At 44.8% G+C, this 19,969-nt stretch overlaps 1 protein-coding gene across 2 annotated transcripts in view; it reads left to right on the top strand.

The window, feature by feature from the left end:
- The window catches only part of EDEM3 (ER degradation enhancing alpha-mannosidase like protein 3), a 254,529-nt gene that overhangs the window by 41,106 nt on the left and 193,454 nt on the right, over positions 1-19,969 (top strand). For both annotated transcript variants that reach the window (XM_033916146.1, XM_033916145.1), the window contains 3 exons: positions 3,222-3,261; positions 10,967-11,079; positions 16,693-16,846. In XM_033916146.1, the coding sequence (XP_033772037.1) occupies positions 3,222-3,261; positions 10,967-11,079; positions 16,693-16,846 (307 nt within the window). The remainder of the gene's footprint in view (positions 1-3,221; positions 3,262-10,966; positions 11,080-16,692; positions 16,847-19,969) is intronic.

Raw genomic sequence — 19,969 nt, 5'->3', positions numbered from 1 at the left:
GTCCAGAGTGTGAAGCGCAGTTTCACCAGGGTGAGAATTGGATTTTGGTCAGAAAACAGGTAGTACAATGGATTGATAGAGATGAAAAACTTGGGATGGGTTCGAAGAACCACTTTGTTATGGTGAAAAACTGTTCGGCGGATCTCAGACTAGTGCTTGGAGTTCACTAACTTGTCAAGCTGAATTGATAACAGATTAAGAAAACTACTTTCCACGTGAGGTACTTAAGAAGAGTAGTTGCAAAAGGTTCATATGGAGGCTTCATGAGAATAGTGAGACCTGCATTAAGGTCCCAAACAAATGGAGGAGGTTTGATTGGAGGTTTTGAGTTTTAGTCCTTTCATAAACCTGGAAATTAGTAGCCAGAGGTTTATTATTAGAAGGAACATGGTAGACACTAATAGCACTGAGGTGAACTCTTACAGAAATGCTTTTAAGCTCAGAGTTGGAGAGGTGCAGAAGGTAGTATAACACTTAAGAAATTGAGGAAGTTTTACACCATGTGGTAAAGTGTGTCTACTTAAAGTGGTAATATTGTTCAGTGGAGGGTTTCTTGGAAGCAGCCTCAACTTTTGCAGAGAAATTAAATTTCTCTATATACATGTTGAGAGGTACCAGGCTGTTAGATGTAGAGACTGCAGAGTGGGATGAAGAAGGGAACATTTGTTTTGAGTCAGTAGAGATGGAAAGATCTGTAATGGAACAGGATCTTTGACACTCAATTGAAGTAGAATAGAGAACCCATTGATGTCTGGGACACCAAGGAGCTATGAGAATCATGGTGGTTGGTTTTTGATTGAGCTTGAACTATGTCTTTGCCACAAGAGGGATTGATGGAAATGCATGCAAGAACTTGAAACAAATCCAGAAGAAAAATGTCTACCTCCAGACGATGACAGGAGTACTGTCTTGAGCAGAATTGAAGTAACTTGTGATTGCTGGGGGCGCATATAGATCTGAGGAGTCCCCCAAAGGGAGAAAATGTGGTGCAAGGTCTTGGAACTGAGAGCCTACTTGTGTGGTTGAAGAAATCTGCCCAGTGTCCGAGATTGCATATAAGATTGCAACTGCAAAATACAGGTACTGCTGGACAAGGGGAGCAGGGAAGGGAGAAGGAGTACTGCTGGACAGGGGGAGCAGAGAATATAGAAGGGGTACTGCTGGACAGGGAGTGCATGGAAGGGAGAAGGGGTACTGCTGGACAAGGAGGGAGGTAAAAGGAAGTGAGAAGAGCTGCTGGACTTTGCAGAAAAGGAGGGAAAGGAAAGGTGCTACACATTGGAGGGGAGGGTGAGATGGTGCATGGGGAGAGAGCATGTTGGGAGTGGGAGGAGGGATGCCACTGAGGGAAGAGGCAAGGACAGAGAGAGAAAACATGCAGGAGGCAGAAAGTGTTGGATTCATGGAGAGGGCAAGATGGATGGAGAGGTCAGAAAGGAGGGAAGGAGAAATGTTACACTGGGGAAGGGGGAGAGGGCAGAGAGTGAAAAGTTGGACTTATGGATGGGGAGAGAGAGAGAGAGAGATTTGGTTGAGGGAAGGAGGACCGGAGGAGAAGCATGCAGGAGGAAGAGAGAAAAAAATGTTGGACTGGTGGAAAGCAGGGAGAAATGTTGGCCTGAGAGGGGGGCCAGAAAGGAGGAAGGGAAGGAAGATGGACTGCAGGGAGCAGAAAGGAGGAAGAGGAAGGGAAATAGAAATGCTACACTTGGGGGGTGAAGGAGGGAAAAAGAGATATGTCAGACCAAGGAAATAGGGAGGGAAGGAGAGAGAGAGATGGGAAAGTAAGACATGGAAATGTAGATATTGAGAAAAAAGCGGAAAAATTGAATGTTAAGTTAATGCCAAAGATGGATGCAAATCCGTTTCCTTATGTGAACTTCAGATAATAGTTATCAAAAAAATGAAGTCGGAAAGAAATTGAATATAACGAAAAGCTGACTCCAATAAGAAACTGCCTATGGAGAGTGGTCATTGAGGTATATAACTCGCTCAGAGATCTAAAACTCTGGAAGGAAGGTTGTTAGACCTCCCTATGAAAGAGTTCGCCTTCTAGTCATTGCAGATTGATAAACCTATGATCACGCTCCAAGGCACTGGAATATATTTATATAATTTTTTTAAATAAAATCCTTCAAAGTCCTTCAAATATGGGAAAATAATATCTTCTCATCTGTTTATCACAAACGCGCCATCACTGCATTGGTAAAGTATATTAAAGTTCACTTAGCTTTCAAATTAAATTCAAGGGGTCCCGACGCCCCATTTCGATCCCTGCTTCAGGGGACCCAGATGTGGATGTTCAATAAACTTGATGTTGTAAATTATGCACAGTATTTTCAATTCTTCGTGATGAAATTACATCTATAAACATAAAAAATTATTATCTAGTTACATGTGAGTGAAAACACATACTCACACGTTAACTACTATGTAGCAATCATTCATGCGGCAAGACATGGACTAGAAAACACATCACAAACTTAACATACCGCTGCTGGATCTTGATGTACATTCTAAAGATTCTATCCCCAGCAAGACGCTAGCGAAGAGCACGAGTCTTTTAAAAGAGCAGAGGGAGGAGATTGCGTGCACACATGAACATGATGACATAATGCGTAAAGGCTATGAAGGAACTGCTCTGTAACAATAAACTTAGTGCATGCTGCTCTTAAAAATAATATACAATGTGCTAATTGAAAACTAACACATAGTCACAAAAATGATGCCCATTCTATTTCATTATTGAGACCATGCAACGTGTTGAGAAGATAGATCTACTTTTGTTCTTTCTTCCATAGCATTTTTGCTGGGTTGCCTCCTCTGGTCAGTACAACTGTGTCTAAGATGGAATATTTTAGATCTGTCGAATCATGTTGTTTCTCAAGCCAATGAGACTAAAGGGGCCTCCTTCACTTCTGATCTAATTCTACTAATGTGTTCCCCTATTCTGGTTTTTATGCTCCAAATAGTGCTCCCTACATAATGCAGATTGCAAGGGCATTGAATGATATATACAACTTGCTGGGAGTTGCAATCTGTAGCAGGGCAATTAGTTTTGTGAACATTTGGATCCTAGGCATTTGCCTCATTGCTTGTGCCTTAATCCTTCTCTGAACCTAGCTCATTTTAATGGGTAACAAACATTCACATGCAAGCTTTGATAGTTAGTTTGCTCCTTTGTCTACAATAGTCTTAACTGTGATTTTCATTTTTATTAGGTTTTCACTAACCCTGGTTGATACTTTGGATACTCTTGTGGTAAGTTCTTTGTTTTACTTTTTTTTAATATATTTTGTTTGTCCATCAGCTTTACAATTTACCATTTCATACCATATTATAATTAAATCATTTTGTGTAAAGAATGCATATAGTATTTTTTTAAGTGCTGTATAGACACATTTTTAGAATACAGTGGTACCTTGGTTTGCGAGCATAATTCGTTCCAGAAGCATGTTCATAATCCAAAGCACTCGTATATCAAAGCGAATTTCCACATAGGAAGTAATGGAAAAAGTGACGATTCATTCCACATTCAAAAAACAGGTCTATCTTGCACTCGACTTCATTGACTTTAGATAAACCAAAATACCTCTGTAAAACCTTTATGATGCAAAAAAAAAAAAAAAATACAATATACAATAGGGACTTCTTTTCTTATTGCTAAAAGAAATTGCTTCCTGTCACCTATCATCTCCCTTAAAAGATCACTGTCCTGGTCGACTTGTTCGCGCATGCACTGCGCTTATGTTGTGCGTGACACGTGCGTGACGTGCTCGTTTATTGAGACCGCTCGTTTTGCGAGTTAAAATTTGCTGGAGTGTTTTGCTCGCTTTGCAAAACACTCGCAAACCGAGGTTTGACTGTATATTTTAAACATCTTGTCACCAGGTTTGCATTATATTTAAGATAAATTGCTTGTTTGCTTATAACCTGTAACAAAGAAGTAAATAGGGAAGGTTCTTGGCTGAATTGCTTCAGAGACAACTCACCCAGTAAGGAATTAAACATCTGGAAACTTTTTCTCTTATCGTGAACAAATGTGAGGACCCTGGAACTGGTCAGTGCATTGAAAATTCTAAAGGCTGTGTTCACCCCAAATTTGTTTGGCTTCTGTGAAACAAATAATAACTGTCATAAAGGAGGTATTTGTCTCGACATGAAAACAGTATTTAGAGAGTGCAGGAGAAGGAGCCAAAGTGAGTGATATGTTTATGCCCTCTTCTGTGGGCACAAGCCTGCCTCTAGAGACATGCATGTCTTTTCATATCCTGGCAACCCTTGGACCCAGATATGTGTACACCTGCCTGAGGATGCTTAGCTGCAGTTCTCCAATAAGAGCAACACCTGGAGAGCTTTCAAGAAAGCTTCCCATATGCAGGAAGATGTGGACAAAAGTATCTTATCCCAGGACAAGCAGGCAGCATATTCTTAACGCATGGGTGACGTCACCGACGGAGCCCCGGTACGGACACTTTTAACTAGAAAGTTCTAGTTGGCTGCACCGCGCATGTGCGGGTGCCTTCCCGCTCGACGGAGGAGAGCGTGGTCCCCAGTTTCTTCGTTTCCACGGAGCGAAGAAGACGCATGTATTTTTCAACGGCCGTTGAAATATCGGATTTTGCCTTCCCGCTCGCGTTTTTGTCTTCCTTTTTCTTCGGGTTTCTTTTTCGTTTTAAATTCCCCCCCCAAAAAAAACCAAAACTTTGTTTTCTCTTTATTTTTCGAACCGGCCCCGGCGGGGCCTGTTGTCACCATACAGGCCTCCGGTTTTGATTTTGCGGAGGCCGTGTTTCCCTTCATGCCCCCTCAGCCGGGCTTTAAGAAGTGCCAGCGGTGTGCACGCCCGATATCTCTCACTGACCCGCACAATTGGTGCCTACAGTGCCTGGGTCCAGAGCATCGGGCTGACACCTGCACCCGCTGTGCTACTCTTAAAAAACGTACATTAAAAAATAGACAGATCCAACAAAATATTCTTTTCGGCACCGGATCTGCCATGGAATCAGCGGCATCGCAAAAGTCGGCACCAACTACTTCGACACCGCCTGATCCTTCCTCGGGGTCGCTGGCACAAGGTAAGCCGGCTAAGAAGCCTTCCACTTCCCTTGAGCGCCCACCTGCCACACCGGCGACGCCGGTCCTCCCGGCATCACGCCGACCCCGCAAACGCTCTGCCCCGATTTCGGTGAGTGCCTCGTCATCGGCCTCCTCATCGCCGGGGCATGGAGCGGCACTTATGGTACCGAAAAAGAAAAAAGCGGTACCGGTGCCCCCTCTGGACGACCGCATTGCGGCCATACTCCAAACCCAACTGAGGAGCAACTACAACAACAACTCCAGCACTTGTTGCCCACACTGTTGGCCCCACTCCTTTCGGTGCCGGACCGGCCCGAGCCTCGCACCACACCACCGGTGTCGACACCATCGGTACCGTTGAACACCTCCATGCCGGTACTCGCGGCTGAACCACTTCATCCTCCGGTGCAACCACGCTCTGATGCCGACCCTCCCCGACATCGAGACCGACACCAGTCCCCCCGAGACCAGGACCGGCACCGATCTTCCTCCCCCGGTACCGTCTCGATGCGCTCTGACAAATCCCTCTCTAAGACTCGCCATACTGAGCCATCCGCACCACCGTCCCGTCCCGCGCATACCGACGTCAGGGACCCGGACTTATGGGAAGAATCCCCACCCGGTACCGAGGATGAGGCTTCATCAACGGACGAGGAACCATCGATGGTCGATACCAGTTCCAAACCTGAACAGTCCTCATTCACAAAATTTCTACGAGAAATGTCGGCAGCTCTGTCTATCCCTTTGGAGTCCGACTCTAAGAAGTCCCAGGCTTTCCTTGACGCCCTGGACTTCGAACAACCCCCCAAAGAATTTTTAAAGTTACCCGTCCACGACATCTTACGGGAAACTTTTTACAAAAATTGGGAAAACCCTCTCATGGTACCGGGTGCACCTCGAAAACTGGATAGTTTATATAGGGTCATTCCTATCCCGGGGTTCGACAAACCTCAACTACCCCATGAATCCCTTCTAGTGGAGTCCACTTTAAAGAAAACCCAGGGCTCCAGTGTTTATGTCTCTACTCCTCCTGGCAGAGAGGGCAGAACGATGGATAAATTTGGCAAGCGCCTTTATCAGAATTCCATGCTTGCCAACAGAGCTAATAATTACACCTTCCACTTCTCCTTCTATATGAAGCATTTGGTGGAACAACTCTCCTCCTTCCAAAAGTACATCCCTGAACGCAAGGTCCCGGTTTTTCAACAACAACTTTCCAGTTTGCTCCAACTCAGGAAATTTATGGTGCGCTCCATTTATGACTCTTTTGAGCTGACCTCTCGAGCATCTGCCATGGCTGTTGCCATGATGCGCTTGGCCTGGCTGAGAGTTTCTGACCTCGATATTAATCACCAAGACCGCCTAGCCAACGCACCTTGTCTTGGTGATGAACTCTTTGGGGAGTCCCTGGACTCAACTACCCAGAAACTCTCGGCACACGAGACCAGGTGGGATACTCTGATCAAACCTAAGAAGAAAACTCCTCCTGCTCGCCCCTACAAACAGCAGTCTTCCTATCAACGCAGGTTCTCGGCCAGACCTCTCAACCCGCCTCAACAACAACAGTCTCGCCGGCCTCGTCAGCAGCACCAGACTCAGGCACGTTCACAGTATCACCCACCGACCAAGCCTCTCCCGCAGTCAAAACCATCTCAGCCCTTTTGACTCTTTTCTCCAGAGCATAGCCAGTCTCCCACCATCCTTGCCTCTTCCTCAGCCGATAGGAGGACGTCTTCAACTCTTCCTCAACCGTTGGGAGATCATCACATCAGACCTGTGGGTCCTCAACATCATTCGCCACGGCTACTCTCTCAATTTCCAGACTCTTCCACCGGACAATCCTCCTATAGAGTCTGTTTCTCACTCCTCTCAATCCCCCCTCCTCCTGAGGGAGGTCCAATCCCTCCTTCTTCTCAATGCCATCGAAGAGGTACCCCCAGACCAAAGGGGTCGGGGATTCTACTGCCGCTACTTCCTGGTTCCCAAGAAGACAGGAGACCTCCGTCCCATCCTCGATCTCCGGAACCTCAACAAGTGTCTGGTCAAGGAAAAGTTCAGAATTCTCTCCCTTGCCACGCTTTACCCGCTTCTCTCTCAACACGACTGGCTATGTTCCCTAGATCTCAAAGAGGCCTACACTCACATTCCAATCCATCTGACTTCACGTCGCTACCTCCGATTTCAGGTACAGCACCGCCACTATCAGTACAAAGTGCTACCCTTTGGCCTTCCATCATCACCCAGGGTGTTCACCAAGTGCCTTATTGTGGTGGCGGCCTTCCTCAGGTCTCACAACCTCCAGGTGTTCCCGTACTTGGACGATTGGTTGGTCTCCTACGTCTCCGCTTGTGCTGCAAGCCACACAACACACCATCTCTTTCCTCCATCTCCTGGGGTTCGAGATCAACTACCCCAAGTCGCATCTGCTTCCCACACAGCGACTTCAATTCATTGGAGCAGTTCTGGACACCACTCTGATGAGGGCGTTTCTTCCCGCCGACCGACAACGGACCCTGCTCCATCTCTATCGTCAGGTGCTCCTTCATCACTCCATCCCAGCTCGGCAGATGATGGTCCTCCTAGGCCACATGGCCTCGACGGTCCATGTACTTCCTCTGGCACGACTCCACCTCAGGACACCTCAGTGGACTCTAGCCAACCAATGGTCACAGACCTTGGATCCTCTTTCTCATCCCATCTCTGTGACATCGTCTCTTCAGCAATCTCTTCAATGGTGGTTGAACTCCTCAAATCTTTCCAGGGGTCTACTCTTTCATCTGCCCCCTCACTCCATGACCATCACCACGGATGCCTCCCCCTATGCGTGGGGAGCTCACCTGGGAGATCTTCGCACTCAGGGTCTCTGGACCCCTCAGGAGCGTCTACATCACATCAATTTCCTGGAACTCAGAGCCATGTTCTATGCTCTCAAAGCCTTCCAGCACCTTCTCTTCCCTCAGGTCCTTCTTCTGTGCACAGACAACCAGGTCGCCATGTACTACATAAACAAGCAAGGCGGCACCGGATCTCCCCTCCTCTGTCAGGAGGCCATCCGCATCTGGTCCTGGGCCATGGCCCACAGTCTCTTCCTCAAGGCTGTATATATCCAGGGCGAACAGAACTCCCTGGCCGACAATCTCAGCCGCATCCTTCAACCTCACGAGTGGACTCTGGATCCTCCCACACTCCGCTCCATCTTTGCGCGCTAGGGCACTCCGCAAGTGGACCTCTTTGCAGCTCCTCACAACCATCAGCTGCCCCAGTTCTGTTCCAGACAATTCTCTCCTCACCGTCTGGCCCCAGATGCATTACTGCTCGACTGGACGGATCGGTTCCTCTATGCCTTTCCTCCACTACCTCTGATGTTGCGGACATTGTTCAAACTCCGCAGGGACAGAGCCACCATGATTCTCATCGCTTCTCGGTGGCCTCGCCAACACTGGTTCTCCCTCCTGCTCCAGCTCAGCTCCAGGGAGCCCATTCCTCTTCCTGTGTTTCCTACTCTACTTACACAGCAGCATCAGTCTCATCCCAATCTGTCCTCGCTCCACCTGACAGCTTGGTTTCTCTCGGGCTGACCTCTCCAGAGAACCTGTCTCAGCCTGTCCGTCGTATTTTGGATGCCTCTAGGAAACCGGCCACCCTCCAATGTTACCATCAGAAATGGACCCGGTTCTCCTCTTGGAGTCTACTTCATCATCACGATCCCGCCTCATTGGCGGTAGAAACTATACTGGACTATTTGCTTTCTCTCTCCGACGCTGGCCTCAAATCTACCTCAATCAGAGTCCACCTCAGTGCCATCACTGCGTTTCATGAGCCTATCCTCGGAAAACCTCTCACAGCTCATCCCCTGGTTTCCCGGTTCATGAGAGGCCTCTTCAATGTCAAACCACTGCTGAAGCCTCCTCCAGTCGTCTGGGACCTGAACGTGGTTCTCTCAGCCCTCATGAAACCTCCATTTTAGCCTCTTGCCACAACTTCACTCAAATTTCTGACATGGAAGGTGTTTTTCCTCATTGCCATCACCTCTGCCAGGAGGGTTAGTGAGCTACATGCACTGGTCGCTGACCCACCTTTCATGGTTTTTCACCATGACAAGGTAGTTCTGCGTACCCATCCTAAATTTCTTCCCAAGGTGGTCTCGGACTTCCACCTCAACCAATCCATTGTGTTACCTGTCTTTTTCCCTAAGCCCCATTCTCATCCTGGGGAACAGGCATTACACACGCTGGACTGTAAGCGTGCCCTTGCATACTATCTTGACCGTACCAGGGCTCACCGCTCGTCCCCTCAGCTCTTTTTGTCCTTCGACCCTAACCGTCTAGGTCGCCCTGTCTCTAAACGGACGCTTTCTAACTGGCTTGCTGCCTGCATTGCGTTCTGTTATGCTCGGGCCGGTCTCTCACTGGAAGGTGCTGTCACGGCCCACAGGGTCAGAGCTATGGCTGCTTCTGTGGCTTTCCTCTGCTCCACGCCCATCGAGGAGATCTGCAAAGCTGCCATTTGGTCCTCAGTTCACACATTCACTTCTCACTACTGTCTGGATGCCTTCTCCAGACGGGATGGGCACTTCGGCCAATCTGTGTTACAAAATTTGTTTTCCTAATGGCCAACCATCCCTCCTCCCTCTCTGTTAGCTTGGAGGTCACCCATGCGTTAAGAATATGCTGCCTGCTTGTCCTGGGATAAAGCACAGTTACTTACCGTAACAGGTGTTATCCAGGGACAGCTGGCAGATATTCTTATGACCCACCCTCCTCCCCGGGTTGGCTTCTTAGCTGGCTTATCTTAACTGGGGACCACGCTCTCCTCCGTCGAGCGGGAAGGCACCCGCGCATGCGTGATGCGGCCAACTAGAACTTTCTAGTTAAAAGTGTCCGTACCAGGGCTCCGTCGGTGACGTCACCCATGCGTTAAGAATATCTGCCTGCTGTCCCTGGATAACACCTGTTACGGTAAGTAACTGTGCTTTCTTAAATGATGGGGGGGGATGGTATTCATGGTGTTATATGCAGAGTCAGTATTTTTTTTTTTTTTTCTTGGTTTTTTTTTTTCTGATAATCTTCAATGAAGAAATTTCAGATCATCAAAATACTTAAAAAAAAAAAAAAAATCATCACCATGTCAACTGATCTCGAGATTTGCATACTTTTTTTTTTTCTTTTGCTTTGATGATCTATAGAGTTAGATCTGTAGCTACTCGGGTATATTTCTCCTTTACTAATGGGACTCACTACTACTACTACTACTACTACTGTTACTACTACACCACTACTACTATTACTACCGGTAATCATAATTTCTTCTTTTGGTATTTTTGAATTATTTGCTATCTGAAATTATCCAGGCCAGAAGCTTCAAAAGATGTTTTTGAATGCTACGGAATAACAAATGTATTATATTTAGGGGGGAAAAAAACTGCAGACATCTTCTCTAATACTAGCACCAATTTGAAAGGCTAAAATGCAAACATGATTTAATGCTTTTAAAACAAAATGTATTTTACTTTTCAGTATGCATTTTCACTCAAGTTGTTGCTATATAAAATAGCTTTACTTGATGAAAAGAGAGAACTGATCATATGTAATGTTTCAGTCCTTTCTTAGCACAGTAAGTATAGAATGGATGTAGTCCAAAAAGGTTTGGCCTTTCCAGAAGTTTTCTCAATATGACGGCCTTTGCAATGTGTATCAAAAGTACCTGTATGTAATAAGTAAACCACTTAGTTGTACTACAGAAATGCAGTATTCAGAATTTAAACAATTGTTTTGTGAATACCCATCGGGCTTTGGTACTTGCAGCAGCAAATTTAAGTTAAGCTGGTTTCAAAGTACCGTAAATGTGTAAAATGTTAGAACCATAATTGTTTCTGGTTTTTTTCTAGCTGTTAAATAAAACTAAAGAGTTTGAAGATGCTGCAATAAAAGTGATAAATGATGTTCAGTTGGATAATGATATAGTTGTATCAGTTTTTGAAACAAATATTAGAGTGCTTGGGTAAGTAATATTTAGAATTTACTTCAATTATTTTCTCAAAAGATTATTAAAATGGAAATCTTAGAGTGTGTTGTAAATAAATCTCATGGTTCCTAAAGATCAATAATTAAATAATATCCTATGTAACCTCAATAGTTTTTCAGAACTGAAAATCAGATTGGACATGGATTACATTACATATGTTTGAGGTTTTGAGTGGGATTTTAGAAGACATCAAAATTTGATTTGAGACATACATGTTGGTACATCTCAAGTTCAGCTAGAACAAGATCTGCCAACATAGTCTTTACTAAAATACATGGAGAAATAGATTGTTTATGTATTGGATATGTGTTGCCTGAATATCCATTTTAGAAAAATTAAACATCTAAAGTATCATTGGGTCAAAAGGCACATAAATGTTTGTTGTGAAGCAGTAATATACAGGCTTATAAATGTTTATCTTAGCCATTTTAGAAGTACCCTGGTTAGTACATAAAGTATAGGGTGCCCGTTCTCAGAAGCCTAGGCCACAAGGATACACACAGACTCCAGATCATACAGAACACAGTCATCAGACTGATCCACAACTTCCACAAATTTGACCACATCACACCTTTCCTGAGGGAAGCCCACTGGCTCCCAATCAAACACCGGATCACATACAAACTACTAATAACCTTCAAGGTCCTAACTGCAGAAGAACCATTATACCTTGCACATCAGTTGACCCCATACACACTGTCCAGGAACCTAAGATCAGCGGAAAAACAACTTCTTACTGTCCCATCCCACAGGGAAATAGTCCACGAAGATGTTATGGACACCATCTTTGCAATCAAGGCCCCCAAAATGTGGAACTCCTACCACTATCGTTGCAATCACTAAGCTCTACCAATAAATTCAAGGCAAACCTAAAAACATTCCTCTTTGCTGATGCATATTAAGCCCTCCATCAATACATAGCGCAAAGTAGAGAATGACACGGTGAAAAAATTGATCACCGCCCCGTCCCCGTCTCACCATCCCCGTCACCGCCCCGTCCCCGACTCACCATCCTCTTCACCGCCCCGTCACCGCCACTGCCACCCCATTCACCGCCCCGTCACCGCCACTGCAATCCCATTCACTTTTCTTTATTTACGTATAAAGGAAACATTCTTTAAAACTTTAAAACTTAGTTAAATATTAGTTAATAACTATACAAAAACAAAACACGCAGAGAAAAAATTAATTAATATAAATTCTCAAAACTGACACATTTTGATCACTAAATTTAAAATAGTTATTTTTCATACAGTTTTTCAATCACTAATCTTCCACCACCCCTAGGGCTAGCAATGCAAAAACAAACACGACATGTACTTTAAATGTTTACAAAGTCCCACCTCTTTACTAGAGATCTTACTGAGCTCCTTCAAACCCCCAAGCTCCCATCCCATACACCTCATTTGGGCCAAAAGGGTTTCCGAAAGTACTTTAGCCCAAAGAATGTAGGGCCTCCCTTTAGGTACAATTATTCCAAGGAACCCCAATGGCCAAAATTAGAACCCATGAAGGGACACAGAGCGTAGAAGTCTGCTTGGTGTTCTCTTTAAGTCTCAACTACTGGAGTTGCCATTGAAGCATATTCTAATCTGTCTTGCCATACATGAGACACACACTGTAGAAATCTGCCTGACTTTGTTCTAATGTTCCAACTACTGAAATTGCTGTTGAAGCCCTATCTAACACATCCTAATCTGTCTTACCACACATGGAACAAAGACCATAGAAGTCTGTTCAACACTGGCCTTACTGTAGTTCCTCACAGCCAGAGTCGCTGTATAAGCAGTGCTGCAAGTCTCCCCTCCCCCCAGCGATCACGGCAGGAGGGCACCCAACCCCTCCTGTAGACCCCCCCAACGGCCCTCCCGACAATCGCAGCAGAAGGGTACCCAACCCCTCCTGCCGGTCCTCCCAATGGCCTCCCCTAAGATCGCCGGCAGGAGGGTACCCAACCCCTCCTGCTGGACACCCCCCCCAACGAACCCTCCCACCCTGGAACCCCCTTAGTCTTACTTTCCAAGTTGGACCGGACGGCTCCTCACACGTATGGCCAGCAGGCTTGCCTCCGTCCAAATGAGGCGGGCCCGCCCCTACCCTGCCCAACCCACAGGATCCTAGGGCCTGATTGGTCTAGGCACCTAAAGCCACTCCCGCTATAGGAGGGGCCTTAGGTGCTTGGGCCAATCAGGCCCTAGGATCCTGTGGGTTGGGCAGGGTAGGGGCGGGCCTGCCTCATTTGGACGGAGGCAGGCCTGCTGGCCAGACGAGCGAGGAGCTGTCCGGTCCAACTTGGAAAGTAAGACTAAGGGGGTTCCGGGGTGGGAGGGTTCGTTGGGGGGGGGGGGTCCAGCAGGAGGGGTTGGGTACCCTCCTGCCGGCGATCTTAGGGGAGGCCATTGGGAGGACCGGCAGGAGGGGTTGGGTACCCTTCTGCTGCGATTGTCGGGAGGGCCGTTGGGGGGGGTCTACAGGAGGGGTTGGGTGCCCTCCTGCCGTGATTGGCCCAAGCACCTAAGGCCCCTCCTATAGCGGGAGTGGCTTTAGGTGCCTAGACCAATCAGGCCCTAGGATCCTGTGGGTTGGGCAGGGTAGGGGCGGGCCCGCCTCATTTGGACGGAGGCAAGCCTGCTGGCCATACGTGTGAGGAGCCGTCCGGTCCAACTTGGAAAGTAAGACTAAGGGGGTTCCGGGGTGGGAGGGTTCGTTGGGGGGGGGGGTCCAGCAGGAGGGGTTGGGTACCCTCCTGCCGGCGATCTTAGGGGAGGCCATTGGGAGGACCGGCAGGAGGGGTTGGGTACCCTTCTGCTGCGATTGGCAGGAAGGGTTGATCTGACAAATGAGGAGCACGGTGAAACACAGGTAAATAGCGGTTCCTAGAAGGGGGTACATTGGCCCGCGGGGACAAACCTGTTCACCGTTTCCGCGGTCGGTGAATGGCCTTGTCCCCGTCACCGCAGCGACTGCTAGTTTTCTTCCCCGTTTTCGGCGGTGACCCGCGGCTTAAATGTGGTGGCCGCGGGTAAACCGTCACCGTGTCATTCTCTAGCGCAAAGGGCATAAAGTAACATGGAACTTTCCATATGTTCTCTCCCTCCCCTCCTCCCTTTTATACTATGTAATTCATCCTTGACCTCCCCATATGTATCTTGTCACATTTAACTATCACTTTGGCAACCATTGTATGTATCCTACTACACTATAGACTGTAAGCTGCCCTGAAGGTTTTCACCAAGGCGCGGGGTAGCAGAAACTTAATAAACTTGGTAAAGGTAAGAGGGGCTCGGGGGGGGGGGGTTTGGTCCATCTAGGCTAGACGGGGAGGGGATTCCTGATGGGGGGTTGGTGGCCTACCTTTGCGGAGGTGGAATGGGGGTCCCTCCTGGGTGCAGTCGTGGGGGGTGTCCAGCAGGAGGGACTGAACATCCTTCCTGCCGGAGGTTGTGTCAGCTGGGTGGTGGCAGGAGGACTTGGGCACTCCTCCTGCTTCAGGCATTTGGGGGTAGGGGGCCATCTTTAGGGGTCTTGGCAGGAGGGACTGGGCATCCCTCCTGCTGGTAGTCTTCATGTGTGTGTGTGTGGGGGGGGGGGAGATGGCTCCCTGCCGCAGCTGCTAAATTGATCGCAGCAGGGAGGTTCCCTTGCTGATCAGTTCAGTGCCCACATTTACTTCAAAATCACACATCCAATATTTGGCAAATATCTTTCTCTATTTATATGAGGAACTAAATAATTCACCATCTATTTACTATATCCTCATTATATACTATCAAGGAGTTTCTTTAACATCAACGATCTTCCAAAGTCTTCTGATATATTTATGATTTACTTGAAAATTATATTGTTAATCCTTTCAAATATCACTTTTCATTTCTCTTCATACAGTCTTATATTCTGGTTATGGGATATGACCTCAGTGGCTACTTCTGTACAGACTAAATCTGTTGAAAGTACAGAATTTCAGTGTAGCTAGCCTCCTCATTGGTCTTATCCCCCTGCCTACCACTCAAATCTATTTCTTTATCATTTGAAGTGCTTAATAAATAACTTAATATATAACTTAGCTAAGTGCTTGCAGTATTAAAACGGGACTCCAACATGGACCCACGTTTCGCTAGGCTGTTTCAAGGAGATACCCCTCAAACAGACTCGCAGCCAGTCTCCTTGAAACAGCCTAGCGAAACGTGGGTCCATGTTGGAGTCCCGTTTTAATACTGCAAGCACTTAGCTAAGTTATATATTAAGTTATTTATTAAGCACTTCAAATGATAAAGAAATAGATTTGAGTGGTAGGCAGGGGGATAAAACCAATGAAGAGGCTAGCTACACTGAAATTCTGTACTTTCAACAGATTTATTCTGTACAGAAGTAGCCACTGAGGTCATATACCATAACCAGAATATAAGACTATATGAAGAGAAATGAAAAGTGATATTTGAAAGGATTAACAATATAATTTTCAAGTAAATCATAATATATCAGAAGACTTTGGAAGATCATTGATGTTAAAGAAACTCCTTGATAATATATAATGAGGATATAGTAAATAGATGGCACATTTACTTGAAGGCACATGAAAATGTAGGCCAGCAAAATGCGGGCTTACATTTCTGGCACCTTCCACTGGCCTAAGGAGGCACCAAGGGCCACCTAAGCTCACCTAAGGCCACTTCCGGGCGAAACCACATCTAGCCTTAGGCAAGGTTAGGCGGCCCTTCGCGCCTCACTAGGTTCCCGAATGCACCTACAATGTTGGCAGCCTATCTTGGAAGTTTGGTTTGGTTTTTTTAGGCAGTAGTAGGCCGCCTAAAATCGGGGTACCATTTTAGAATTTGCTACAAAATTCTTAAGTTCCAATTTTACAAATCTGGGTTATACATGTCTAAAACTGAATGTGCAAATGGCAAAGGGGCATGACTTGTGGGATGTATTTAGGATAGGCCTAAAAAAATTAATGTTCATTTTCCTTCTCAAATGAAAAATAAATGTCTGTCCTAACAGATTGACGTTGAGATTTACACCTGCTATCTAGGGCTATCTAGGTTTAAGAACAGTGCTCTTATTGAACAGTGCTCCACTGCAGATAATTAGAGGTCACCCCTTTAATCTCCCCCTCCCCCCCTGCTTGATGTCTCCTCCTCTTCCCCTCTCTGAAAGCCAAACTGTCAAGGAATACTGAGCTCTGTGACAGCTTCAGGAAAAATAAACATATATACCTATTTAAAACATGAATAACACTTACAAAATTAGCAGTTTTTATCTGTGGAAAGTATAATGATATTATTTAAAATCTATACCGGGGGTGTCCAACCTGTGGCCCCGTGAAGTATTTTGTGCAGCCCCGGTCGAGGGCAATGTAGTGTTTTCCTCTGCTGCTCCCATGTGTTTACCGTCTTGCTGGCTCCCTCCTCTGTCTTGCTGCAGCGTTTGCTCATTTGTGCGACCCCCAGAAAATTTTTTTGGGCCAATGCAGCCCAGGGAAGGCAAAAGGTTGGACATCCCTGATCTATACTAAAACTTGTTGGAATTTTTTTTGTGTGTGTGTGTTTTTTTTTTTCAAATATATATATTGTATTTCCTGTGTCTTAGGGGCCTTTTAGGGGGTCACTCTGTGGCAATCATGCTGAAAGAAAAAGGTGAATTTATGCAGTGGTACAATGATGAACTTCTTAAAATGGCAAAGGAGCTGGGCTACAAGCTTTTACCTGCATTTAACACAACCAGTGGCCTTCCCTACCCAAGAGTAAGTGATCTACTTAGCAGGTTAATTATTCATGGCATTTAATCAAAACTTTTAGAGAGCTGTGACAAATTGAAAAAAGAACTGGGGGAGAGTACGGTGCAGTGGTTAAATCTACAGCTTTAGCACCCTAAGGTTGTGGGTTCAAACTCGCACTGCTCTTTGTGACCTGGGCAAGTCGCTTAATCCCCCCATTGCAAATGCAAGCAGTGTCTCACTTCCGGTTCACCACACAATTGTTTCCCACGTACTCACCTTTATAGGACCTCCAGGGACCCCTGAAGAAGACTTTATGTTGAAACGCGGACCGTGTTGGGTCCTGTATCCCTAGCGGACTAGGTCCTTTAAGGCTCTTATGTGGATGATTTACTTTTATGTGGATGGAATTATTTTATGTGGATGATTTTAGTGTACCTTTGGAACTTTGATACTTTCAAATAAAGTCCATTTGGGAACATCGTCACTCCACAGAGTTTTTTTGGTTTTCTCTGGATTTTCTTCTTTGTGGATATTTTGGGGTCAATTCCTTTTGTTTTTTGTTGTTTGTTTGTTGTTTGTTTTTTGCAAGTCGCTTAATCCCCCCATTGCCCCTGATGCATTAGATAGATTGTGAGCCTACTGGGACAGACAGGGAAAAATGCTTGAGTGCCTGAATAAATTCACATAAACCTTTCTGAGCTCCCCTTGGAGAACTGTATAGAAAATTGAATGAATAAATAAATACATAAATAAAATTCTCTTAAAAGGTCTTAATGTTTGTCAGAGCTAAAAATGCTTAGTCCAAAACACAGAAAGATTTGTAGGCAGTAAGAAGGTTTTATAAAGGGAACCAAGAGTTTTTAGGCACCAAAAACATCTATTTGGAGTCTCTTCTATAAAGAAAAGTAAACCTATTTTCTTTATAGAATTCTAGTGCAATAGGTCAAATATGTGCCTATATATTCAAGCACACTAGAACTATGGCACTAGTTTCAGTAGTCCTTATTCCAGTATAAGTCCAGAACTATTATAAAAAGTGTATACTGGATTAGAATTTTAACCTTGCAGACTCATGAATGGATAAATGAAAAAGCCTCAGCCCCACCACTCCACTGCTGTAATATCTTGTTACTGCGAGAAGAAATTACATGGTGCAATCATCACTGGCTATTTCATTCATTTATAAGTGCTTTTTGTTTAAATAAATAATTTATTAGGTAATAGTAAGAAATACTGAGGTTCAGTGTACTTATCTTATGCCAGCTAAACCTTGGGAACATGACCCGACATGTTTCGCACCGTCTGTGCTGTATCAAGGGTCCCCCGGGTTGCCTATGTCATCCGACTCTCTCTATGTTTGTAAAAGAGCAAGATGTAGGCAACCCGGGGGGACCCTTGATACAGCACAGACGATGCGAAACATGTCGGGTCATGTTCCCAGGGTTTAGCTGGCATAAGATAAGTACACTGAACCTCAGTATTTCTTACTATTACCTAATAAATTATTTATTTAAACATACTATTTAAACAAAAAGCACTTATAAATGAATGAAATAGCCAGTGATGATTGCATCACGTAATTTCTTCCCGCAGTAACAAGATATTACAGCGGTGGAGTGGTGGGGCTGAGGCTTTTTCATTTATTACATTACATTAGGGACTTCTATTCCGCCTATACCTTGCAGTTCAAGGCGGATTACAAAAGAGCTAACTGGACATTTCCAGTGAAGTTACAACAGTTTTTTGGTTTGTTTTTTTTGGTTACAAGGGAGGAGAGGTAGCTGGATTAATTCCGGAAGAACTTGCAAATTGAATATTAAATTGACTGTACGTTACTGTGTGATATAACAAATAGATTACAGTTAGAGTACAAATAAGATTACGTTACATTTCAGGGATCTGAATACTTGGTTGGTGTTTTGGGGAGGAAGAGATTATTTAAGTGGAGGTTTTGGGGGAGAATTTATCTAAGAGGAGGGGGAAGGGTTGGGTTAAGATATCTGGATAAAGTTTTTGAAAAGTAGAGTTTATCCACTCATGAGTCTGCAAGGTTAAGATTCTTATCCAGTATACACTTTTTATATTTTAAGCACAAGCATTTGTACCAGCTTGTACCTAGATTGCTAGTGTGTATGTGCATAATTTTGAACTCTGCCCAAATTCTGTTCATGTGAACATTCTGCTGTAAAGTATGCTGTAAAGTATGCATCATCAAAGACTGACACACATCTACAATTAGCCCTTTGCTGGATGTATATGTCTACTTAAGTAAATAAATTCACATAAGTGAATTCTTGTCACCTAAATCTAGGCAGCTCTTTATAGAATTATCCCCCAAAAGGACATTGTTTGTGCTCTGTAATAAGTTCTGTTTATATTGAAACTGATGAAAATGCAAATAAAGACCAATATGGCCTATCCAGTCTTCTCATCCTTGCCCATCTACTATCTCTTCCTCTCCCTTAGAAATTCTATGTACTTATCCCAAGCTTTCTTTTGAATTCAGATAGTCTTAATTTCTGCCAACTCCAGTATAATATTGCTACCCTGCTGGATGTATTGTATAGCACTGGAGGAAAAAGTTTATAATTCTTTTTTTTTCCTTCCTAAAGATGTGTAGTACTATAGATATTTTAACACACCGAGCTGTCTTTGAGCAATCTCCAAAGTATTTGGCAGATTTTATAAGTACATCATCATCTAGTTTTCTATTCATTCTATTTATGAGCAGCATTTATTTGTGCCACCCCATACCAGAATTCATTTAGAAACAACACAAAATACAGGCTTTTTTTCAGTCATCTCTTTTGTGGAATGCTTTACTACCGCAATTGTGCAAAGAGATGTCATTAAAAAAATGTAAGGTGCTCTTGAAAAACATATTTGTGTTCTTTGGCATTTACAGATTGATTCTGTTTTTCTTTAAGGCCAGTGGATACTGAACTTTTGCTTTTAACCATATTTTAAATTTTGTTAGTTTGTGTGGTTGTTCCTTTGTATGATTGTTCTTTCCTTTTTTGATGGAATTCCTTTCCAATTTTATTTTATTTTTAATTTCTATGTAAACTGCCTTGACCTCCATTGTAGTATAAGGCAGTGTAGAAAACATAAACATATATGGCAGGGGTGCACACATTTTTTTGGCTT

Source organism: Geotrypetes seraphini, chromosome 12 (assembly GCF_902459505.1).
Source record: "Geotrypetes seraphini chromosome 12, aGeoSer1.1, whole genome shotgun sequence".
Lineage (NCBI taxonomy): Eukaryota > Metazoa > Chordata > Amphibia > Gymnophiona > Dermophiidae > Geotrypetes > Geotrypetes seraphini.
This window is presented reverse-complemented; position numbering and strand designations above follow the sequence as displayed.